General features: G+C 28.6%; 3 protein-coding genes across 3 annotated transcripts; all 3 read right to left on the bottom strand.

Annotated features, from left to right (window-relative positions):
• Positions 1-1,007: 1,007 nt before the first annotated feature.
• Positions 1,008-6,556, bottom strand: LOC129915299 (facilitated trehalose transporter Tret1-like). Its single transcript, XM_055994787.1, has 5 exons — positions 6,304-6,556; positions 2,554-2,658; positions 2,331-2,489; positions 2,002-2,253; positions 1,008-1,938 (listed from the first exon to the last, which is right to left on the bottom strand). The coding sequence occupies exons 2-5, from the start codon at positions 2,606-2,608 to the stop codon at positions 1,034-1,036; spliced, it is 1,371 nt and encodes a 456-aa protein (XP_055850762.1). The 5' UTR covers positions 2,609-2,658; positions 6,304-6,556; the 3' UTR covers positions 1,008-1,033.
• A 7,801-nt stretch (positions 6,557-14,357) lies between these two features.
• On the bottom strand, positions 14,358-18,920 carry LOC129914980 (facilitated trehalose transporter Tret1-like). The gene is made up of 4 exons (XM_055994433.1): positions 18,767-18,920; positions 15,584-15,645; positions 15,328-15,436; positions 14,358-15,262 (listed from the first exon to the last, which is right to left on the bottom strand). The coding sequence occupies exons 1-4, from the start codon at positions 18,918-18,920 to the stop codon at positions 14,358-14,360; spliced, it is 1,230 nt and encodes a 409-aa protein (XP_055850408.1).
• Positions 18,921-19,409: 489 nt separating this feature from the next.
• LOC129914979 (facilitated trehalose transporter Tret1-like) lies at positions 19,410-25,555 on the bottom strand. Its single transcript, XM_055994432.1, has 5 exons — positions 25,295-25,555; positions 21,201-21,359; positions 20,996-21,141; positions 20,832-20,940; positions 19,410-20,773 (listed from the first exon to the last, which is right to left on the bottom strand). Exons 1-5 carry the CDS (start codon positions 25,338-25,340, stop codon positions 19,803-19,805), a joined length of 1,431 nt encoding a protein of 476 aa, XP_055850407.1. The 5' UTR covers positions 25,341-25,555; the 3' UTR covers positions 19,410-19,802.
• Between the last annotated feature and the right edge of the window lie 518 nt (positions 25,556-26,073).

The raw sequence follows: 26,073 nt of genomic DNA, 5'->3' as shown, positions 1-26,073 counted from the left end.
TTTGTTTTTATTCAAGAAATTTAAAATTTGATATTTTGAAGAAATTTCGAAAGTAGTACCTATACCTATAAAAAAATGAAATCTGATTTTATAATTAATTAAACACCGTTTTAAATGATCTTTTACAAAAAAACAAGTATAAAAAGGTATTTTTAGAAAAAAAAAAAAAATCGAAAATCGTTGGAGCCGTTTTTTTAAAAAATAATTTTTTATAAATAAAAATTTTCTAACATTTTTCAAAAAAAAAGTTGGTATGCCATTTTGAAGAAATAATTAATTTACACATAAAAACGAAATTTAAAGATTTTTCTACAAATCGTTTTCAAAAATTGATTTTTCGAAAAAAAATTTTGAAATATTTTTTAAAAATCCAAAAATGTGTTTTTTGAATAAAAAATTGTATAAGAATTTTCGTTGAAAACTGATTAGTCTTGTACGAGTTATTCATAAATAAAAAAAAACCTTCTATGACAGGTAGGTACCGTTAATAACGGTACAAAAAATATTTTTTTATTTCAAAAGTTGGCTCTTATGTGTAATATTTCACACAAAAATTTTAATCAATATCGTTAGAGCAGTTTTTGAAAAAAAATTAGCTTTTCTATTTCCGTTATATGGCAGGTACCGTTAGTTTTGGTCATAAAAATTAAATTCCAATTTCCCCTCTAGGGAATCACCCAAAACTGCTAAATACCAAGTTTAAAGAAAATCACTTCACTCGTTTAGGCTGCAGCTTCAGATAGAGACAGACAGATAGGCAGACAGATAGAATTGCCGGACCCACTTTTTTGGCATTCTCCATCATCGTAATGTCACGTAAAATTGTTATCTCGAGTTCGATTTTTTGTACGAATCCTAAACTTGCCCTATAGTACCTATATCGCAAGTAAAAATAAAGTTCTAAATTTTAATATAAATAAATTTTTATATTTTATAACAAAAATAACAATAAATCTTATAACTTAATCTTAATCACATAACAAAATACTAATACATTTACGGTAGAGTCAATAATATTTTTGTATACATTTGTCTAAGAATGTAATTTTTCCTGAATCTTTTGGAATGTAAGTCCTTTAGTTTCTATTACATAAAATAGAATAAAGAATATTGAGATGAAAATCATACTTCCAAACATGAAAAATGCATAATATGGTCCCAAAGCATTCAATTCTGGGAACCAACGTGTCACCAAGAATGAAGTTGTCCAAGAAAATGTCGATGCTAATGATGCACCAATTGGTTTGACATTTGATGGGAATACTTCACCAAGTATTGCCCATGGAACTGGACCAAATCCAAATGCATAAGCGATATTAAATAGAATTAAAGCTGGTACTGGAATCCACGTTATTGCCGACTCATTACCAAATGCTTGAACATAGAAAAATGCTCCCAATCCAAATAATGATACACTCATTAAAAGAGCCGAAGCTATAAGGATAACTTTTCGACCAGTTCGTTCTATTACAAACGGTGTTAGAAGATTCGAAATTAATTGAGTTAGACCAAGAATAATAGCTGCCACAGCAGGGTCTAAAGTTGATTTGGCACTTTCAAAGATCGATTGACTGTTGAATGTTACTGCTGTTGCTCCACTGCATTGTTGAAATACCAATAAACCACAACAAATGGCGAGTGCTTTGAAATTGCCTCGATCACGGAAAATATCTAACATTGATCCATTTTTAGATAAATCTTCATTGACTGAGGTCTGAATTTGATTCATTTCATCTTCAATAGCCTTATCGTTTGTTGCTCGGAGGAATTTTAAGGCTTTCAACAAGTCATCTTTGCGATCATTTTTAGCCAAATGATAAGGTGTTTCTGGCATAAAGATGAAAGTTCCAACAAAAAATATTGGAACTGCCAAACAGTACCACTGGAAGGCAATGTAACTTACATAAGGACCGATACAGTAGGCGTACAGAATTCCACCTAAGAAAAATGAGAAAAGTGTTAGGTATATCAAAATAGTTAGGAAGGGTTTAGAAAACTTACCACACATAAAAAGCGTCATTAGGGAACCAAGGGCTCCTCGCAGTTCGTTTGTGGAAATTTCACCAACATACATTGGCAGTGTTGCAATTAAAAGACCTCCAGCAATACCTTGTAGTAATCGAGCAACATACAACATCCATACATCAGTTGCCAATAGAAGTAATATGTAAGAAACTTCTATTAAAACTGTACCGATAAGAAGAACTAATTTCTTTCCAATTTTTCCGCCCAATGGTCCCGCTATGAGTGAAGCTTTTAAGAAACAAATAAGCTTGTTAATACACCTAACCTCAATAAACAGACAAAGTTTTTAAACCAAAGATACTAACTTGTTATAGCTCCAATTGTGATAAGTGAACTAATCCAGCCTTGTTGAGTAACTGTTACGGCCTCAGAGAGTGGACTATCATAAGTGTGATCGCTTAGCTTAGGCATAACAGGAGATGTCCATCCTATGCAAGTTCCAAGGGCAAAATTTGACATATTAGCTGGAAAAAAAACACAAGGTTAAAGCGTCTTTTAATTTGAATATAGTCTTTTTGTTAAACTTACCACACATAGCAGCTAAAATGGCATTATGTTTTTTTGTCTTATCTGTTAGAAACATTTTGGAGTATTTGGTGAATTTGGGTTGGTTGAAGAAGAACTAGCTCGAAACTGAAAGAAAAATTGTAAATAAATAACTTTAATCCAGCGTACGTATGTATTGGTTTCTATATATTAAAGTTAAAGTAAAGTGATGACTTGTTAGAATTTACTCTGCGCTTTAAAGAATTCGGTTATTTATTGGAAAAAAAAAACAAACTGTTAGCCTCTTATAATATAAGTAGGTACCTAGATGCGGATAAATGGTTTCCCAAATATTGCTTTTCAAATAAAGATATCGTTAACTTTTTTCAGTTAACGGCGCAGTAGAGACAGACCTCGTCATTTGATATGATAGTCAACATCAAAATAATCCAAACAACATTCAAATAAAATTGGAATCTCATGAATTGATCTTTTTAAAGTGCAAAATTTTTCACTAACTGGATAACTTGAACCTACTAAAATCAATATTTAACCAGATTTTTGAAAAAAAAAAATGTACGAAGTTGAAGAGCAATTTAAGAATATTTAAAAAAAATTGAGTTCCCAGGACGGCATTTCCAAGATATTTTACAATAGCTCACCGACTATAAAGAATTATTATTACATTATTGAAAACCTTATAGCGTTTTCGTTTGGTCGTCCGGGACTCTCCGGAATTCATTCGAACGATTCTGAAAAGAAGAAAAAATCGATTCCGAATTTTGAGGCAGAATCAAAACGAGAATCAAGCAGACATGTTCACACTTAAGACGTCAAAGTAATGGAATGTTATTGTTTGTTCTTCATTACTGAATAATGAGATTTTTTTTAATATTCCAAACTTTAAATTATATTGAAATAAAGTAAAGAAAACAAATAAAAAAGATAAATTTTTATGAAATAAAGAAATTAAACAAAATAAAACTTTCATCAGGCGTTCGCATTATTTGGCATTTCATAAACACAGAGAAACCCAAATTTCAGAATCAAAAACAAGTATCGAAGTTTGTTCGTTTGGAATTCCAGATCGGACAGTCCCGGACCGTTCTAGGAATTACCAAACGAAAATGCTATTAGAATTAGGTGCAATTTTATGTAGCTTGACCGTATAAAAAAAATGAAAACTTCCAATAATTACATATTCGGTTTTTGGAATCATTCTAACCTGTCTAAATGGATGTATTAAGCTACATTAGTGGAGATGAATTTTTTCTTACTTTCTTTAGAGCCATAGGAAGAACACTAAATTCTAAAATGTCCTAGTTTTGGCGTTGTCTTTGTGGTAAAATGTATATTAAACCATTTAATGAAAGCAAAGCCCATAACACTGGTCAACAAGGTTTTTGTTACAGACATCAAGACATACTTTTCTATAGGTTTTTTGGGTGCTGAGCTCGAATCCGAAGTCAAAAAAATTCTATCACATAACGTTTTTGAGATAATCCCGTTAGAAAATCGAAAATTCCGCTTTTTACCAGTTTTCGAGATTATTTCTTAGTTTTTGGTTGTTTGTTTTAAATAAATTTGTAAGGGTTTCTAATAGAACTAAATCTTGTCTTTCTAAATCCGTTTAAATCTTTTAAAAATTCCTTTTCTTCTTTGAGAAATCTGAAGTTGAAATCAACGTGTTTGGTATATCTTATGTTTATTAACTTTAAATAGCGAATCTCGAAAAGTTCTTTGACAATCGCTTTCAAATTTTGACACAACGTTCCATTTAGAATCTTGCAAGTTTTTATATTTGCGAAAGTGGTGAATCGCGGTGAGATACATCAAAGCGTTACTGTGTCAGATAAGTTATACTAAATAATTACTAGTGAGAAAAATATAATTTTTTTCTTGTTAAAAACAAGATAAGAACTTAATGGAATGTAAACGAAACGTTGTGTCAAAATTTGAAAGCGATTGACAAAGAACATTTCGAGATTTGCTATTAAAAGCAAATAAACATGAGATATACCAAACACGTTGATTTCAGTTTCAGATTTTTCAAAGAAGAAAAGAGATATTTAAAAGATTTAAACGGATTTAGAAAGACAAGATTTAGTTTTATTAGAAACCGTTACAAATTTATTTAAAACAAATAAATAAAAGCTAAGAAATAATCTCGAAAACTAGTAAAAAGCGGAATTTTCGATTTTCTAACGGGATTATCTCAAAAACGTGATGTGATAGAATTTTTTTGACTTCGGATTCGAGCTCAGCACACCAAAATTCTATAGAAAAGTATACCTTGGTTTCTGTAACAAAAAAAAAAGTTAATTTTGTTGACCAGTGTAATTAATGCCAAAAATGTTTATTTTTTATTAGTAATCTTCTAAGGAAAATAATTTGAAGAAAAAGTTTTTTCGTAAAATGACGTTGAATAGGTTATAGGCCAAAAAAATTGGACTTTAATTGATTAAGTTCCAATTTTTCAATAGTCAGATAAACCTCAGTTAGAGCTTATTCTTAAGAATAAAAGTTTTTTTTAAATAGACATTTATTCTTCTGATAGTCTAACTGACGATTGAAAAATCAGGGCTAAAGCATAGAAAAAAATCAGTTTTTGTCTTTTTTTTTATTTTGCTTGATTTTATAATAAATTTGTAAACTAAACAGAAATGAGTTCTTAACCCCAGTACTGGGTATAGGGATACTGCAGTATTAGATTTAGATTAAAAAAAAAAACATTCAAATGCAAAAAACCAAATGACTGAACTCGACCTTCATTCAACTTCATGCAATTAATTGAGCATACAGCTTTTTGTCGTTGTCATGAAAGTGAATCATAAATACGGTGACCATATTTTTGAATTTCAAATAATGAACCTAAACAAAAAGTTAACCGAGTTTCTAACTATTGTTTTTTGTATTCCAAAAAGTAAGACAAAAACAAATCTTCCCGAAAATCCAAGTCAAATTCCGCATTTTTTAAAATGTTGAAATTTTTGTGTGAAATTCCCCGTCCAACTAACTACTTTTGTCTTCTGACTTTTTTCCCATAATTTTCACAACAAAAAAAAAAACTGTTTTAAATGCACGAATATTCGTTAAAACCCTCAGGATCACAAGGATTAAAATTGTTTTTCTTTTTCATAATGTAAATTACATTACGATTTTTGAACTTTCAGAAAACTGTGACATGTTCACATTATCATTTTTTCCAAAAATTCGTTTTTGCTTCAACAAAATAACGAACATTTTTATGTTTTTTTTTTTTTTGCACAAAATAATTTATAATGAACATGTCCTTCAAATAATGAACAGTTCATTATTATAATGAACGGATGGTCACCGTAATCATAAATCACACAATTAACTAGCCTCTCCATTTTACTTAGACTAAAAACAATGCAAATAAGAGAAAATCAGTGTCAAATCAAATGTATTCGTTGATGATAATTCTAAAAAAAATTATATAAAAACAAAAAACTGCACTTTTTTCAATAATGCTGTGGTCTTTTTATGGCGTCAAGTAGTCGTCAAGGTCATTCTATTTTTTTGGTGATTTTTAAAAAAGCATACCTACTGTACAGCAAATAACATAAGAAGAGGTGTCATTTCCCTGAAATTACTTCTCATAGGTACCTAGTAATTTAAAGAACACCAAATCTTTGATCAATTTAATAAAAACAAAACTAAAACAAAAACAAAACTAATAAATTCAAATTTGACCAGCCTTCAATTTCTGCTTAAATAAATTTGTATAAAAAAAAACACCAAAGTTTAACATTTTGTTTCAAATATTACTTTTAACTAGCTGGATTATAGCTTAGATCAACACTTCAACACTTTACACTTCCACAACACATTTAAAAATAAGTAACATTTTACTTTACAAAAAAAAAAAAAAACTAACAAGCTTCCATATACTTCAACTTTGAATATTTTTAACATGCTCTCGTCAAGACCTAACTCACTGGAAAATAAAAACTCCAGAGCTACTATCTTTAGATACTAAGCTCGCGACTAACTAACAAGTTATTCAATTGATACTTATTCTTAAACACATTTTGATTGATTAATTGTTGTTTACACTCTGCACTTTACAATAATTTTTCAAAAGTCTAATAATAGAACAGTTATAGAAAGAGTCTAGCAGATAACGTTACAAATGCTTATGAGAAAAATTTATTATAGGTCTTATTTAAGTTGTGACGAAAAGTGGTTGTGGTAGCAGCATTATCGCACATTTATCAATTAGCTTTTGTTTTTTATAACTTGTTCTTCCCAAGTTCCAACTTTTCCCCTCAGACTATGATGTCTGCTTATGAATAAGACGTCTAAATTAATCCAGTACAGAAGCTTTTTATTAATAAGTGAGCTAATTTTGAGCTGATTCACAAAGATTATTTTTAATTAACTTGTTAAACATTTAAAAAAAAAGTACCTCAATATATTTCGGTAGTTGCACTTTTCTTTTATTGTATAATGTGATTTTATTTAATCAAATCTATCAAGAATTAAAAAATAAGTATGTATTGTTTGAGAAAGACTGATGAATTAAATCTGATTACGGATAGTATTGCCACTATACTAATTTTCTAGTTATATAACCTTTAAATAATTATTTCCTACATAACATTTCGTAGTTATATTCGCAAGTAAAAAAGGGGAATTCTGTTTAAGACAACATATAATTTCTTATAAGGTCAATAGTAAAATAGAAAATACAATGCACGACTTGCATTGTGACTTATTATAGATACTGAATGTTTTAAAATGTCTCACATGGCAAAAATAACTGCTTCAATGCGGTTTTGACTTTTTAAAATGAATTTAATAAATTTAACATTCTATTTGAAAATGCATTTTTACTATGAAGTCATAGCCTACAGTAGAGTTTTTCATCATATGAAAAGTGAATTTGAGTTTGTTATGAAGAACGGGTCGGTTTTCTATAATCAAAAATTCTTTATGAATTTATCTATTATTCAGAGTTTTAATGTTCAGAATTCTGTATGTCAAAATTCTAATAATCTAAAATACGTTATTTTGAAAATTTTGTAAAGCCATTTTATGATATTCAAAATTCTGAATTGAAATCGGTCAAATTCCTTACAAATTTGGAATTTTTGAACATTTTTTATTAAAGGCTTTTATTTATTTTGCAGAACTGTGTTTTTCAAGAATGAAACCTTAAACATTCGACAGATTTGGCACAAATAAAAAAAAAAACTTTTATTGCTGTCCCGATTTTAATAAAATTTTTTCTGTATGATCTTTTCTATTATTCTGTGTTTTAAAGTTCAGAATTCTGTTTGTCAAAATTCTGTTAATCTAAAATTATTTATTTCAAAATTTTGTAAATCCATTATTCTGATTTTTTTTTTTAAATTCTGCAATACGGAAATTAAAATTCACACTTTTTTTACACTAAAAAAGCCATTTTTCTGATATTCACAATTCTGAAATAGAAACGGTCAAATTTCTTACAAATTTGAAATTTTTGAAATTTTTTACTAAAGGTTTTTAAAACAGTGTTTTTGAAGAATGAAAAATTTAAGATTCAACAGATTTGGCTCAAATAAAAAAAACTTTTAGGACCTGCTGTCCCGATTAAAAAAATTAAATTTCTCGGAGGCCTTTATGCATACTTTTCGACATGACATAAAATTTTCAAAAAAAAAAAAATACAATTTTTTGGATTCTTAAACAAATGTTTGAAAAAAAAAAATGCATGAATGAAATCAAAAGAACCACACAAGCATCACTGATCACTGATCTTCAAATAAATGTTTTCTTTTCATTGACACATTAACCATATTTTTGTACTGTTCACTTTATTTTTAGGTTTTTTTTTAAATACTGTAATACTTAATATTTCATACCAATTATTAGATAAATTATTGTTTGTCAACGTTCACTATTAAACAATACTATTGGAATTATTTAAATTTTTTTTATAATAAATTCACATTCGCTAGTCTTTTTCTTTTTCAAACACTTAAATAAAATATAAATTCCAGTCAACACCTGTATTGCTGTATTGCACTTTCAATTTCAAATATTCAACTGTGCTTGAAAAACTTCCGATCTTCTGTTATAAAACAATATTTTTGTGAAACTGTTTATAGTTTATAAATAACATTTAGCACGTTTCCTTTGATTTAATTTTGGTTCTTAAAAAGTAAATATAACCTTAATTTACATAATCAGAACACGTTCAATCGGCGGTGTGTCGGTTGGCTCAAAACTCAGGCTTCTGAGACGTCATTTCAATAATAATTCAAAAAAGAATTAAAAATTACTAACAGCGCTTTGCTGTGTCATCAACCTTATTCGTGAGTGGGGTGGATAATTTGCCAATATTATTTCCGTACTTGTTTGAAACGTAGGTAGGAAGAATCAATATAATTCAGACTTCCGATATTATGATTATAAAAAGAATTTTGATAAGAAGCTTGTTAAATAATAAAAATGTTATGTTCTTTAGTACGATTTTGGGTATCGCAAGGCCGCGGCAAGGTTTGTCTCTGAGAGGATCTAGACAATTTTTTAAATGTTAAGTTAAAAAAAAAAATTAAATGGTTTTGAAATCGGGACGAAGAAGTTAAAAGCTTTAAGAATTACCTACTTAAAAAGTAAAAGTAGATTTCATTGCTTTCATTGGTCAATCGTCAAAAAAGATTTCTAGGTAATATGAAAACACTTTCAACTCGATTTATTCGACTTAGTATGTCAAGGTGTTGAATTTGTGTTCAGATTAAGGAAATACAGTAGTTAATGGCTTTCACTTATCTTATTCTGCATCTTATCAAAAAAAAAAAAAAAAAACTAACAAAATCAATTTGATTCTGATATTAATCTCCAAGGAATTATGTAGGTAAGACGTCCTAAGCAAAATATCGAAATATAATTTATTTATTTAATTTATCAGCAATGCATACTGTCTGCGATAATGTTTACTAACTGGGGAATCCTCTTAAAACTAAAGTATATCAATATTATGATAACATAAATTTATAACCTTTTTGGTTTGTTTTAAGCACATGGTGGTTTAAAGTAGTTGTGCTTGTTTTTGGTATTTTTTTTTTTTTTTTTTCAAGTACTTAATTTAGCCAACAAGGTCAAACTTTTTATATTTTTATCAACCGGTCTTTAAAAAATTTGATTTTTATCAGACAGTCGGTGTTTGTAAGCAAAAAGAAATTTTAAGAAAACGTAAATAAATCCATTCAAATTTCAAATTGTATTCAGAAGTAGAAAGTGGTGTAATTTTTTAATGGCTAAAAACACGTGTTTGGCTTAGTTTGATCATATTTCTTTAGGAATTTCTCATAAATGGCATATTTCTTTTCATATTAAAAACAATTTAACAGATATTTCCACTTTCAATAAGATTGGATTGGATTGTAGGGAAAATCCTTGTGATTTTAAACGCATTTTAGATTTCCATGGATTGGAATATTTCAACCACCTTTTTTAATCTAGGTACCATTATATTAACAGGGTGGTAATTGTTTCACAACGTTCTTTCTCCCTAAAAAAAAACACTGATTTCTGACAAGTCTGCCAAAGTGCTCTTGAAAAAAAAAAAAATAGTTAAACACAGAGAACAGGGAGACCGTTATTTACAAAAAAAAATAAATAAATAGAAGGTATGTAATTTAAGGTTAAAATTAATTTTGACAAACTTAAGTCTTTCACTTGGTCAACATCTTTTTTTGTTGGTTGGGAGAATTTGACTTAAAACGAAAAACATTTAATAAACACAAATAGGAAACACTTAAAACTTAGAAGACTTAAAATTTAGATGATTTGAGTGCAAATAAAACGATTTGTTCACTAAATTAAAATAAAAATGTAAAAAAATCATCACTTTTAAGTATTTAATCATTTAAAAAATTCTTGTGCTAAGAACTTATATGTACCTTCCCAACTTATTATAATATATCAATTATTTTTTCTTATTTAGAAGCGAATTTTTAGTCAATTTCGATTCAACTTAACAGCCTATTAATAACTGATAAATACTAAGTAATTTCGGATACAATAGCACAAAATACTAATCTTTCATTGAACTTCATCTGATCAACAAAGCATAGATATGTGCTAATAAACTGACGGTGGCACCATTGATAAGGAAAAATTTAATTTATTGCTCTTTTAAATTATAAGGTTTTTAAATTATCCATTATTTATATTTGTTATCTTATTTCAATCTTATTGCTTTTCTTCTATAAACAAACAAATTTATATTACGTTTTTAATAATTAAAAACTCATTAACCGTTAAACTTGATTACAAGTGAAAAAAAAAAAACAAAACAAATGCACAACCGTTTAACGTCTTTCACAAGTCTGAAATGGTGATATCCATATCAATAAGAAAGACTCATAAACTAAACATGTAATGCTTTCCAATTGATTAAACTATCTTTTCATCAAATCATGGTTGAAGTAATTATATTTAAACTAAAGTTTAATCTCAAAAGCTCGTTAATAACTATTGAAAGATTCATTAACAGATAGCATTAAAAAAATATTTCAAACGATAAGCTTAGGTACACATCAGCCAATCTCGAAGTAGGTACTCCGACGAGAATGGTAGCATTCAGCAACGTTTAGGTACTTTTTTTCAATTAAACATAATAACGAAGAAAAATAACAAAAATAATAAAAAAATTATTAAAATTATTGTCATTGTAAGTGGAGCGAGACTTTATACTACTACCAAATTAATGTAAAGACAAATTTATTGATGCATTTAAATTTTTCATGTGTTGAGTAGTTTTTTAAAACAGTTAAAGAGCATTATTTGTATTTAGCATGCATATTTTTCAATTTATTATGTCATTTACCTGAGTCTAAATATCTCAATCCTTAAAATTAATATAAAAGCTTTTTTGAGTATTTTTTGATTTTTTTTTTGTAAACGTTTCAAATTAAAATTGTTTCAAATTTGTAAAATTCTTTTAAATTAATTGCTCCCTAAATTTTCAAAAATAAAACTTTCAAAAAATTTGTTTATACAAGAATTTTATTAACATTCTTATAGGGCTGTAAAAGTAACGACAAAATGAGTACCCGCATGTATACGTTACTTTTGATACTAGTACCCGCATCAATAATATCGTTACTCGTTACTTTCGTATGCTTCGTATTTTTCGTATATTTCGTTTGTTTCGTATGTTTCGCATGTTTCGTATGTTTCGTTACTTTCGCATGCTTCGTACGTTTCGTACTTTTCGTATATTTCATGTATTTGATACGTTTCGTATGTTTGGTATTTTAAGTATCTTTCGTACGTTGGTATAAGAGTGAAAAAAAATTTTGTTTGAAAAAAAAAATAAAAACAATTTGTATAATCTAAGCTATATTTTAAAGCCATAAGCATTAATTTAAGTTGCGGCGTTCTCATGTTATAAGAGTTTGAAGGTAGCTATACTGATTTTTTTTCTATTTTTTTTTTTAATCAAACGTGGAAAATTTTTTTTATTTTTTTCGATTTTTTTCGACAAAACTTTGGTAATTTTTTGTTTATATCCGTTCAGTAATCTTATCACAATTCTTTAGAGACCTTTATTTCAAAAGAACACCGCGCAGATCCCGGAATATTGACACTTCAGTACAACCATGTCGAACAATTTTTAATTTTTTTTTTCTATTGACAGTGATTTTCAAACCTCGTTTTCTCGGCTTTTTTTCAGTTGAAAATTTTGCACTGAAAAAAATGATTTAGTATTGAAATTGGAATAGGGTCGTTACTCGTATGTTTCGTATCTCGTATGTTTCGTTACTTCAGTACCCAGTAACGAAACATGCGAGTAACGATACTGTTAAGAAAGTAACGTTTCGTTACTCGTTACTGAAGCAAATACCCGCATTTTAGTAACGAATACATACGATGTGCTATAGCTCTAATTCTTAACTATGACCATTGACCATGTTAAAAGGTGTTTTCGTAGTTAAAATAAAAAAAAAAACTTTTAATTTATTTTTTACATTAGCTATTTCTTTTAAAATAATAATAAAATTTAATAAAAAATTTTCTTTTATTCTATAAAAGCTCTTAATTTTATTTGGAAAATTGTTTATTTTCATTTCATTTTTCTTCTTGAAGTGATACTTTCTGACGTTCTGGTCATGCTGTGTCTTCAAAAAATAGATATCAGAAAGTTTTTGGGTGAAATTTTAATGACTAGGAAACCCATAACGCAGGGTGTATGTTATTAATAAATTGATTAATGAATGATAGTTCATAGACCGAATAACAAAAAAAAAATAATCTCAGTGTAATTGTATAGCATAGCTAATTAAATGCTAATTTTTTGCATCATTTTTGGGTTATTGAATTTTCCGCCAAAATAAGTCTGAAGACAAAAGGTTTGGCTGACATCCAAATTTGTAGCTTTTTAAATGCTTTAAACTTCATAATCTTCTTTTTTATAGTCTCAACCTCAAAACAGTTTTTTGTTTTTCAAAATTCCACTCCAATTATACTGACGTTAGCGAACGAAAAATTATTAATTTTTTGGTATGCCCAAAATTGTTATTAAATGCTTTGGCATTATGTTCCTGAGGTTGCAGTACTCAATTTAAAATTGTGGTTTACCCAACCAAATATTAAAAAAAAAATAAAAATTTCTAAAATTGTAATTAGCTCAGAAAAAAAAAAAAAACAGATATACAAACGTGCAAAACATCTACCAATACCTAAAATTTCCAGCATATTGAAACTTACTGATTCAATTTAAGTATTTTAAATATTTGACTAGTGCCGTCGATAAATATTTCGATATCTTGGTTAATTACTTACTCGCTTATAAGTATGCAATGTTTGATAGATTCACTGCCGCATCATCAACAAAATATCCATAATTTCTGTAAAAAGTCTACTTTTAGTATTTCTTTAAATTTAATAACTACGAAAGGTAGAAAGGTAGAAGTGAAACCTTAAAAAATAATTTTTCTTGCAAAAAAAAATGAAATAGAAAAAATTTACCTATTTTTATTCTATCACCTTCAAATCCATGTTTTTATATGACAACCTATATAAATTTTATATCATCTGAAAGCTTATTGCCTTAGCTCAAAATATATATATCGATGAAGTCTATGAGACATCTACAAAAAGAGCTAGAATTTTTTAAACTCGATGAAATTTCATCAAAAAAAGCAAAAAAAAAACATTTATTTTTATGTTGTCATGCTATTAATTCAATTTTTTTGTTTGACAACCTATACAAAATTTTATACCATGTGAAAGCTTATTGTTTCACCTTGTATAATGATGCATAAATCTTATTTCAAAGATGTCTACAAGAGAAGTTAGAATTTTTTTAAGGCAACCATGTCGAATTTCCAGACTGAGATTACGGTGCTTCCTACACTGGTAGCTGGTCATCGCCAACAGATCTCCACAGGTGTTTTGAGGTATGTTTAAATTTTTTCAATTTAAGATTGTGTAACTTGTAGAGCACGGAACGTTATGTGTGATATATAAAATAAAAGGTTATGTTATCAGCATGCGTATTAAAGTTAAATCAAATTTGTATGTGCACTAGATCAAAAGATATAACGTGTGTTGGAAAAGAACATCTTTTTACCGTTATCTCCGAATTTTGAATATGAAATTAATTAAAATTTTGTACAATTATAATTTATTTAATTACCTATCTACAGTACAAATTTTATTCATCTATCTATCAAAACAAAAAAGTTATAACAAGTTGAAGTCGTGTCGCGTTTTCGTTTCATCTTGTTTCAAATCACTACGATACTAAAGAAGTTTTCACTTCAAAAAAATGTCCAAAGATTTTATTAAACATTTCTTCAAGTTATCACAATAATTCCTTATATCTACGATCGAAGTTTTTCCTGGATTTTTTTCATACTTAATCCTTTTGTTTCGATTACATAAAAAACTGTGAAAAACATTGAAACCACCGTCAAGCTTCCAAACAAAAAGAACGAATAATATGCACCCAAAGCATTTAGTTCAGGAAACCAACGTGTCATCAAAAATGTCGATAGTGCATTACTCATAGATGCCAGAGATGCAGCCATCGGTTTGACATTTGATGGAAATAATTCACTCATCATAGCCCATGGCACTGGACTAAATCCAATTGAAAAAAAGATATTGAAAATTACTAACGAGGGTATTGGAATCCATAAGATATGCGAGGCATCACCAAATGCATCAATGTAAAAGAAAACACCCAAAGCAAACAATGATAAACTCATTCCTAGAGCTGATATCAAAAGAATTGATTTGCGTCCAGTTTTTTCAATAATAAATGGAGGAATCAAGTTTGCAATCATTCTTGTGAAACCCAAAATTATTGTAGCCACTGATGGGTCGAGGGTTGATTTTGCTTTTGAAAAAATTGTTTGACTATTGAATGTGATTGCGGAAAATCCGTTTAACTGTTGAAAAATGAAGAGTCCACAGATTATGATTAAGGCTTTAACACAAGCCTTGTCATGGAAAATATCCAAAGACGATCCGTTTTTACTTGTATCGGCATCAGCTGAAGTCTGAATTTCGTTCATCTCATCTTCAATAATTTTTCCTTTATGTCCACGCAAGAACTCCAAAGATTTCTTTAAGTCCGATTTGCGTCCTTTTTTCGCCAAATAATAGGGTGTTTCGGGTATAAAGATGAAAGCTATTAAGAGGATCGTCGGAATAGCAAGGCAGCACCACTGCATGATAATGTAACTGACGTAAGGACCAATGCAATAAACGTACAAAACTCCACCTTTAAACACCGAAAAGAAGAAAAGAAAGTTTGAAAGGAGAAGTTCAAACTTAGATAACACTTACCTGCGAAAAAAAGACTTAAACTTGAGCCAAGTGCTCCACGAATGCCATCTGTTGATACTTCTCCAATATACATTGGTAAAGTGGCAGTTATAAGTCCACACGAGACACCCTGTTTCGATAAGTGAAAGATAATAATAAAGAAATTTACATTTTTAAGGTGATATAAGAATCATACTTGCAAAAACCGAGCAATATAGATCATCCATATTTGAGTTGTTAAAAGAAGAAAAATGTAAGAAACTTCGATAAGAACTACAGACAATATTAATGTCGGTTTCTTTCCAATTATTGCACCCAAATGTCCACTTCCAAAAGAAGCTTTAAAAGAATGTAGGATTTGATTTACTAATTTATAGGATGTTTGATTTTACACAAATACTCATTTAGTTACTCAAAAAATAAAATTTTATGTTTGCATATGCAGCTGTAGGAAATAAATAAGAGAAGTCCAGCAACTTATCATAGACATAAAAGTTTTTATTAAAAGACATTGCTATGAATTTTCTTCTGGTTAAGGGAAAAAAAGTTAAAAACAACGTAAAACTCCTGTAAAATTAACAGAGAAGATTGTTAATATATAGCACCTGTAAACTAACCCCGGTTAAAATTACACGATTCGACTCGGTTATTCAAAATTGTTTAATCTTACCCACTTTCCAAGTTAAATTTTTTTATTTCGGATAGTTTAGTGGAGTAACTAAAGCTCAAAAATTGGCAATATTAGGGAACCCGGCCGAACAGCTTAGATTTTGATAATCTTTTTTTTCAAACGTCGGTAATTAAAAATACTTTAAAGTCTATAGATTAAAAATTGCCGGTGTTGCCGTTTTGATTTTTTAAATTTAATTGAAGATTTTTGTGAACAAAAACAAATTTTTTTCAAAAATTTTTCTTAAATTTCATAAATTAATTGATGCCAAAAGATTGTCTAGGAAATTCAAGGAAAAAAAATATATGGGAGTGAGGGACAATCTTCCATAGTTCAAGCGATAGATGCAATTTTCTTATTAATTGACTTCAAACACAAAAAAAAATATTTGAACACAACGGCAACACCTACAATATTCAAATAAACATTTTTTAAAAGCTAGAAGCTTAGTCATATATGTTAAATTAAAATTAAGTTAATTGAATGAACGACTTTTGAAAGAATGGTAATTGAACTCAGATTTTTGAAAAAAAAAAAAATTATTGAAAAAATTTTAACATGTCGTTTTTTAAACTTGGTCGTAATATTACATTACATTACATATTAAACTAGTCTGAAGATAAATCTCCGGACTAGAAACACTGCAGCTTCGGAATCTAGGTCCATTTTGCTGATACAACACAAGACATTAATACAACACAGAAAGACAAAGAGAGAAAGAACGAGAGAAGAACATACAACACTGAACTACGTGGCACAGAGGAGGAGACATAGTTGAAAATTGTCTCATGTTATCGCACAGGTGGCTTCAGCTAAGCTGGCGATTTAGAAAAAACTTCTGAGCCGACCGCTGGGTTTGAACCCACGATGTCTGGCTCTGAAGTCATCCATCTATTCCTCTGTGCCATGGCCACCTGCTGGTCGTAATATAAAATGCATTTATTTTCAAATTTTTTTGGCCGCATTTATTATGATTTCAAATTATAAAAGGAAATGTCAATATGTATTACGGTTTATGAAAAAAATTAAAAAGTATTTCATTTTCGAAGAACTTTTTTTATTAAAAGTTTTGAAAAAAATGTAACTTATTTTTTTTTTAAAGTTCAACATCTAAACATAAAATTATTTTTTATTCATTTAATAACCCTGACTGTTGAAAGTTAAATAGCAAAAATTTAAAGTTCCTATTTACCACAGTCTTTGAGAAAATTAATTATTTCAATGCAAAAATTCAGTTTTAATTAAAAAAACCATTGAAATTGAAGTAATTTTTCATTTTTTTTTTTTCAAAAGTGTGATATACTGCTAATATTTATGGCCAAAAATTTTTTTTAAATAAATTCATATTTTTACCGACTTCCAAAAAGGAGGAGGTATTCAATTCGTCTGTATTTTTTTTTTTTTTTTTTTTTTTATGTTTGTTACCGCATAACTTTGGACTGAGTGAACCAATTTTGATAATTCTTTTTGCATTGGAAAGCTGGTGGCTGCAGTGTGGTCCCATTTCAATTTCGTTCACTTTTAGCCATAGGAACTATTTTAAAAACCATAAAACCCAGTTTTGATCCATGGAAGTCGGTTTTGTTTTTTTTGTTAAAAATGATTTATATTAGAAAAAGTTTGGAAAAAAGTCATTTTAAATTTTTCTAATAACATTTTTTTTTTAATTCTGAGTTTGAGGACCATTTTTTCAAAAAGTCTTGATTAAATTTAGTGGATTTAAATTTAAGAGATAAGAATGAGCTTCTGGATTTTTAAAAATGTATTTTAAAATATTGTAGGTGTTGCCGTTGTTTTCAAAATATTTTTTTTGTGTTTGAGGTCAGAATGTTAGAAAATTGCATCGCTTAAACGATGGAAGATTGCCCCTTACTGCCTTTTATATATTTTCCTTAAATTACCTAGAGAATCTTTTGCTATCATTTGTTTTATGAAATTTAAGCAAAAAAATGGTTTTGTTAAAAAAAAAATGAATTTTAATTTAAAAAAAACAATACGGCAACACCGGCAATTTTTAATCTATAGACTTTAAAGTATTTTTAAATACCTACGTTTGAAAAAAAAATCGTCAAAATCAGAGCTGTTCGACCGGGTTCCCTAATAATTTGCTTTAGTTACTCTACTAGTTATAGAAAATTCAAAGAAGAATGCCTAACAAATTAAATTGAAAAAAAAAAATCATTAAAAAGTGTTTAACTTTGGAAATTGATGAAATGATTTAACGGGTCACTGTGGCGTATGCGTATCATTTTTCTGCTTTAGAAAACCAGCCATTGCAGAAACGTTTTACTCACAATGTGTCAATCAAAAATTGATTTTGGAACAGAAAGAGGACTATTCGAAGCAACGAATCACAGGTCTTCTTGTTTTCATCGTCGAAAAATTGGCGTGCTGAAGTCTGCTGTGTATCTCATCGTGCTGAAAAATGATATTGGTGTCAAATTAAATGTAATAACAGCTACTTTCTGAAATTAAAAGGTTTTCTAGATCAAATCTTGGAAGGCCCGACTTTCTGGTCTGTGTTAAAGCTAAAACCATTCATAGCTTCTAATCTTGATAAACTGATAAAACTGTATGCCTGGAAGGTGATTTTGACTTTGTGTACTCTATTTTTACAAACCAACTGCACTTATGAATGGGCCTTTTTCAACCAAAATATTTCATTGAGGCCAAAGAGTTAATGTTTCATTTGATCTATAAACTATTTTAATAATGTCTAAAGTACCTACTTTTAAAAATCTTCCGTTTTTCCGTATGAAGCATCTTCTATAGATTTCATATTCCACTTACATGCTAAGGCTCCAATCGAAATAAGTGAGCCTATCCAACCTTCCTCTTCTGTTGTTAATCCATAAGAAAGCGGGCTGTCTGCTGCCTGATCTCTTAGTTTTGGTAAGATGGGAGAGGTCCATCCAAAACACATTCCAAGACAAAAGTTCGCCATATTCACTTTTATTGTTTTAAGATATGAATTATAATTGAAAAAAACACACAAATAAATTGTTCTTACCACAAATAACAACAAGAACAACTCGGTGGTGGGATAAATAATTCTTTTGAAACATAATTATTTTTTTTTTTTTTTTACAAAATAAAAATTTATCTAAAAAAAAATTAAATTAAATAAATTAAAAACTAAAATCTCCAGGAAAATAGAAACAACTTTTGTCTTCATAACAACTACGATTTCGTATAACTAACATTTTGTTTTAAATAAAATTAGTCAGGAAAAAAAAATGTAATTTACATACAGGTTTATCTATTTTTTTAATAAATTTAATTTAAACTTCCAATAATAAATTATATACAATCATTATTAATTATATAATATAAATTGCTAAAAATAAAACTCAAACAAATCTGAGGCTTACATAACAACTATGATTTCGTATAACTAACATTTTGTTTTAAATAAAATTAGTCAGGAAAAAAAATGTAATTTACATACAGGTTTATCTATTTTTTTAATAAATTTAATTTAAACTTCCAATAATAAATTATATACAATCATTATTAATTATATAATATAAATTGCTAAAAATAAAATTCAAACAAATCTGAGGCTTACATGTTTTTAAGCAATTAGAAATTTCTATGCAAGTATCGATTTAAATGTGTCGTGAGCTGTAAGGCGGCGTTGATTTGGGTTTGATTTTGAAAACAGTATTTCAGTAGTTGGAAAGACAAAGACTTGCTTGAATCAGAATAGTTAAATCGATTATGTATCAAAATAATGACTGAGCTCTTTGTTACTATGCAATTCTTTTAAAAATCCAATAAAATTTTCAAAAATGTGTATCGAGTTTTTTTTTAAAATCTATTTTACTTATATTTTTTCCAATATATTCGTCTGTACTCCTTCATATTCGTTTCCATTTCTCACAGACTTTTTCGATCCTTGCAACATTATCTGAATTTCTTGCAAACTCAATCCCTTTGTTTCGACCACAACAAAAACTATGAAAAATATCGAAACAACACACAAAGATCCGAAAATCCAAAATGCATAATAAGACCCTAAAGCGTCTAATTCTGGATACCAACGTGTCACTATAAATGTCATTAACCAAATATTTGTTGTAGCAATTGATGAAGCCGTAGATTTTATATTCGATGGAAATATTTCTCCCAAAAGAGCCCATGGAATTGATCCGAAGCCAAAAGCAAATGCAGCATAATAAAAGATTAAAGCTGGCACAGGGATCCATAAGATTTTTGAAGCATCATCAAAAGTTTTGATGTAAAAGAATGTTCCAAGTGTAAATAGTGCCAAAGACATTCCAGTAGCTGATATCAATAGAATTATCTTACGTCCAAGTGAGTCGACAAATAGTGGTGTAAGGCCATTAGCAACTAATTGTACCAATCCAAGAAGTATACTGGCTATCGCTGGATCTATAGTTGATTCAGCACCTATAAAAATTGTCTGACAATTGAATGTGATTGCTGTGGTTCCGCTAAAGGCTTGAAAGATAAGTATACCACAACTTATAATTAAAGCTTTTCTATAACCTCGATTGCAAAAAATGTCAAATATTGTTCCAGTATTTGACATTGTTTCGTCAACCCATTTTTGAATCATGTTCATTTCGATTTTAGCTGCTTCCATACTTTGTCCACGAATAAATTTCATTGCTTTTATTCCATCTTGCTTACGTCCTTTGGTTGCATAATAATATGGAGTTTCAGGCATAAAGCAGAAGATTATAAAGAAAACTACAGGAATAACAAGGCAACACCATTGCAATGTCATATAACTGACATATGGACCAATCGAAAAGGTATAAATAATTCCTCCTAAAGAAGATTGAAAAATTATAAGAAAAAATATAATTGATATCCTTGACGTTATTACCAATACAAAATAAATTATAGCAAGTTAATAAGGCTCCACGGCAATCATCAGGAGCTATTTCACCGATATAAACTGGCAGGGTAGTAGAAGTTAGTCCACCTCCAAGTCCCTTGAAATTAATTGTGAATGAGTTAACAAAATATTAATGTGTTTATTATACTTACTTGAATAAATCGACCAAGGCATATTATCCAAACTTGTCTTGCAAACATATAAAGAACAAAAGGAAGTGCAAAAAATATCGAACTAAGAAGAAGTGTATTTTTTCGTCCAATACGACCAGCTATTGGTCCAGAAAATAAAGATGCTACAAGAATAATATTAATTGATATAATTTTGATTTCTTATTTTCTGTATGAAATCTCATACCTGTTAGTCCTCCTATTGTAATCAATGAACCAATCCAACCTTCATCAGATTTGCTAACAGCAGCTTCCAGAGGACTGTCACTAGTTAAATCTCTCAATTTGGGCATAACTGGTGAAGTCCATCCGAAAACCGTTCCGAAGGAAAAGTACAAAATACTCGCTTAAAATAGAAGACACAAAAATTATTTAGTTAAAAAAGGCATGTTTTTGCAGAAGGGCTATCAGTTCTGAAGCAGGAGAAGGTATTATTATTGGCTCTTGTAATTTGGAACTTATGTAAGCCCAAGGTACTATAGCTGAAGTACTGCTGCATGTTTTTTTTTTTTTTGCTAAGATGACTTTCGTCTTAAATTAAGGGGACAAATTATCTTAACCCTTTCGGACCCAGCGTTACTCTCATGTAACATTTTTTTAAAAATTCGTAAAAAATATTAAATTAAATTTAAATTTTTTAGGTAACGATGGCTTAATTGAAAGATAATAATGCCTAGTTACTGTGTATTATTACAAAAAGTTAGTCAAATATCATACCTTTAATTTTTTTTTATCGAGAAAGGGACTGAAATTCAAATTTTTTTTTTTTTTTGCAAAAAAAAAAATTTTTTATATATGGTCATAATTTTGAAAAAAAGATATAAAAAATGTTGATGCTGAAAGTGTTTTGCTTTTTTGCTAAGAAGAAGTAGCATACATTATAGTTTCATAAAAAGTTATTTTCTCAGTTCTCCGACTTTTTTTGGTGGTCATAGGCAGTGCATGTTACTTACATGTAACATGAGAAAAACACATTAGTTTTGCTATTTATTATTTTGGAAAATAACTTTTTGCTATTCATATTTCTTAGTTGTGATGTTTTTGACCCGATAATACCGAAAAAACATTTTTTAATATTGATTTTCATAGCTTGGGCTCGAAAGGGTTAATTTCTAGAATGTTTCAAAAAGAATTTAATTTAATAAGAAAATCTTTTTATTTTTATGTGAAGACATTATGATATAAGGGGGATTTTTTATTTAAAATAAAGTTTAAGATTTTAAATACAATACGTTTTCTGATTGAATTTAAGTAAATCGCTTTTGTTTTGAGGCGGGATTCTATAAAAAAGGACAAAACTTAAGAGGGGAAATGCCTCTGGAATTTTTTTATTCTTGCATTATTTTTTTCTTGCCTAAGAAATTCATTTATTTATTTATCAAACGAAGAAACTATTTTCAGTGGTCTTAGCCTTAAATGAAGCTTCAAAATTTCCTACATAGTCCCAAAGCCCATGCGCTTTGAACTATGAAAACTAAATCTTTAACGCATATTTCTCGAAACGCGTTTCTTTCTGCGCGCCGTGCAACGTAACTCAAAAACTAATAAAGCTATCGACCTGAAATAAATTGCAAAAAAAAACATTGTGTTTTTTCGTTTTTTTGGTCTCTAATTTTTATTATAGGTACACTTTTTCTTACAAATGCAGTGCGTATTTTAATGGGAAAAAATGTCACATTTGATTATAAGTAAGTTCCTGAACCTAGGCATTGCACAGCGCAAATTTGAGCCGTCAACTTTAAAGGGGTGTAGAGCCGCCATTTTGATTTTTTTAAACTTCAAACAAATTGTAACAATATTTCATAATGTCAATAATGGGAAACCGACGAAGTTACGAATACCAGAGTTACGGGCGACAGAGTTACGAGCGTCAAAGTTACGCTAAACCGAAGTTACGAAAAACTAGAGTTACGAAAAACTAGAGTTACGAATTCTAAAGTTATGTTAAGCTATGACATATAATTTTTGGGTTGGCAACAATTGCGAGGAACGACATGGAATTATGGAAATTCAAACAAGAGATTAACATTTTTCTCATTGGTCAGAACTTAATGAGTAAAGCGAAAATGGGTGTTATTTAATCTTGTAAAATTTCGATTGGATAGGTATAGATATACATATATGGTTTTGTTTTTGTGAGAAGATCGCAAAAACGTTGAAATAGAAAAAAAAACATAAGTATACTTATGTAAGTTTGGGGGACATAATTGAATTTAACTTCTTATATGTTCAACTAATATTGCAAATACGTATTTTTTTTTCTATTAATTAATATAATTATTCATAGCGTATTTTGTAATACCCACTTTGTTATTATTTATATTAAAATAATAACCAAACCACCCATTTTTTTTACAGACGTTATTTTGGTGTGGTGAACTGTTGTTGCAATTGTTGCCAACCCAAAAATCACATGTCATAGCTTAACATAACTTTAGAATTCGTAACTCTAGTTTTTCATAACTTCGGTTTCTCGTAACTTTGACGGCCGTAACTCTGTCGCGCGTAACTCTGTTATTCGTAACTTCGTTACCATTTCGTCAATAATATGATGTAATTTTCCAAATGTCAATCAATGCTTTCAGTTTTCCAAAAAAAAATATTGAAAAAGCTGTTGTACAGAGGGGTTTCCCCCCTTAAATATCACGCGTTATTGTTTTAAAAAAAGTTTTCGAATTATTTTAAAATTATTCTTTTTTTTTTAAGAATATCAATAAATATGTAGACAGTACCCCGTGGCGCTAACTTCCACCAACTAAAATAAATAGATTTTGAAATTTGTTGTTATTTAATTTGGCATAATTCTACGTCAATATTAGTAATAAATAACTAAAGGGCACTCATAGACCTAAGCCTAAGACCTAATTTAGTATCTACTACATTTTGTAGGTTTAGATGAACACAGCAAAATAAATTAATTTCGTTTTCCAATAAACCCCAGAAATCTATATTCCCGCGAAAAAAATGGACTTTGGATATTGACCAATTACTGTAAAAGTGTGTTCTTATTCAAGTATGCTTAGAAACGACGTCAAAGTGGAGAAAATGTCGATAAAAACAGTGAAGCAAAATTGTAAACGATTTAGTAAAATGCTAAAGCCATTTAAGTAAGTTACTAAGTTAAAAAACAAATATACTTAATGGTTTAAAATTTTTCGCCAGTATTTTAAAAATTCAGGATTTTTTTTACACAAGCTTAAAACATGTTTTATTAAGCATCCGAAAAGTCTTAGAATTAAGCTACAAAATTAGTGGAAAATTGATGAAGCTAGATTATTTACAATTAGGAAATGTCCAAAAAATAGTTTTTGTGCCCACCAAAACACAGATTTTAGGGCTTCAGTAAAATGTTTATACATATAAACCTTTCCAGATAATCAGTGCAAGAATACCTACCTATTGCAGAATTGCAGTCAATTCAGATGGGTTAAAAAAAACCCACAAAATTCGAGTATCGTGAAAAACGTGCTTCCCGATTTAACTTTTTATATCTTAATATATTTTAATTAATAAACTCATTAGTTTATACATAATCTTTTATTTGATCTAATCGGTATTAGTTTTAAGTACTCTAAAAAAATTGTCTTTTATATACACCGCAATAAACAAACAGATCTTTTTTATATCAAGATTGTCTCTTTTATTCCATGTGTCTCGGCTATCAACATAATGATCTGAGATACCGATATTCACCACTTAGTACAAAAAACACAAAAAAGCATAGTTTTAGCTCTGCACTTTTAATTCATTTTGTATTTAGTTTGAAAAGTTTGACTTTTAGTATAAGGAGTTTATAACCTTGCTGGCAAAATAAATGAAGCACTTTGTAATAAAAAGCATGTTAAGATAGCAGTGCTAACTAACTCAAGAGTAGACTTCTATATCCCCAAACAATTGAGGCTTGAAGAAATGAAGATAAAATTGTAATTCGGTTATTTGCGTGGTGAAAACAAACTGTTTTCATAATGACAAAAACGTATGAGAAAATACATGTGGCAATTGCGAAATTTAATAAAATTTTGCATTTGTTGTTGTACTAACCGAATATTTTTTTCGAATGTTTAGTAAATTTTGAAAGATCATATCGAAAATCGACCAATGCTCATAATTTTGGTTAAAAAAAAAAAATAATTTTAATAATTTTTTATTATTTTTGTTATTTTTTTTCTTCGTTATTAAGGGAGTTTAATAACGAAGATAAGATTTAGTACTTTCAGAGAGTAGAATTTTTTGAACGTTAACAGGACAAGCAGCCTATTTCCACAAAACATTTATACTTACAGCAAAGTGTTATGAGAAAAACACGATAATTCTTCGTAGGTTCCATTTTGTAATTATTGTTTATAATTAATATTTTTTTTTTTAATAATATAAAGGAAATTTATTGTATAATGAATTTCCGTTGTTTTTTTCTGATGAGTAGTTTTGTTACTTTTCTGAAAATATTCATTTGAATTATTTAAACAAAGTTTTCTCAAATTTGTTTTCACTTTAGGTAAGTAATATTATGGTTTAATACAAAATAAATCGATTTATCAAAGAGTTCACTTTTTCTTGTTATAAATTTTTAATATTTCGAAGTTATTTTAAAAGTTATGCATACGAAATGTTTAAACAAAAAAATTAAGGTAAGAAAAGTTCCTTGAAATTACTAAGGCCATTTCTTAAACCTTCTCAAGATCAAACCGAAGAAGACTAATATCAATTATATTTCTAATAGGTAATTAAAACCTTTCGAATTTCACTCGAAAGGTGGTTTTATCAAAATTACTCACTGACTAATAAAATACGAAAAAATATTCTATTGAAGAAAGATAAAACTGTTTTGGTCTGGAAGCCGCTTTTGAGTGTTTTATTGTATAATCATATTTTGTCTTCAATCAAAACAAAAAAAATAAAAAATCAAATAATAAAATCTGCTTCAAATATATAATAATATAAAATATTCAATCGATCTTATTTTTTTTTTGAAGATGGCAAATTAAAGATATAAGTTCACTATCTTTTTGGGTATTAATTTAATAGAAAATTTACTATATCAACTTTGGTAAAGCAAAAAA

The sequence above is a fragment of the Episyrphus balteatus genome, chromosome 3 (assembly GCF_945859705.1).
Source record: "Episyrphus balteatus chromosome 3, idEpiBalt1.1, whole genome shotgun sequence".
Taxonomy (NCBI): Eukaryota; Metazoa; Arthropoda; class Insecta; order Diptera; family Syrphidae; genus Episyrphus; species Episyrphus balteatus.
This window is presented reverse-complemented; position numbering and strand designations above follow the sequence as displayed.

Excerpts from the sequence above, each read along its gene's own strand:
- LOC129915299 (XM_055994787.1), bottom strand. The coding sequence starts at position 2,608 with ATGTTTCTAACAGATAAGACAAAAAAACATAATGCCATTTTAGCTGCT. Across the intron at positions 2,254-2,330 it reads CACAATTGGAGCTATAACAA|CTTCACTCATAGCGGGACCA; the intron begins GTTAGTATCTTT and ends GTTTCTTAAAAG. Across the intron at positions 1,939-2,001 it reads AATGACGCTTTTTATGTGTG|GTGGAATTCTGTACGCCTAC; the intron begins GTAAGTTTTCTA and ends CATTTTTCTTAG.
- LOC129914980 (XM_055994433.1), bottom strand. The coding sequence starts at position 18,920 with ATGGCGAACTTTTGTCTTGGAATGTGTTTTGGATGGACCTCTCCCATC. Across the intron at positions 15,646-18,766 it reads TTCGATTGGAGCCTTAGCAT|CTTCTTTTGGAAGTGGACAT; the intron begins GTAAGTGGAATA and ends ATTCTTTTAAAG. Across the intron at positions 15,437-15,583 it reads AACCGACATTAATATTGTCT|GGTGTCTCGTGTGGACTTAT; the intron begins GTAGTTCTTATC and ends TTATCGAAACAG.
- LOC129914979 (XM_055994432.1), bottom strand. The coding sequence starts at position 25,340 with ATGGAACCTACGAAGAATTATCGTGTTTTTCTCATAACACTTTGCT. Across the intron at positions 20,941-20,995 it reads GCCTTGGTCGATTTATTCAA|GGACTTGGAGGTGGACTAAC; the intron begins GTAAGTATAATA and ends ATTAATTTCAAG. Across the intron at positions 20,774-20,831 it reads CTATAATTTATTTTGTATTG|GAGGAATTATTTATACCTTT; the intron begins GTAATAACGTCA and ends AATCTTCTTTAG.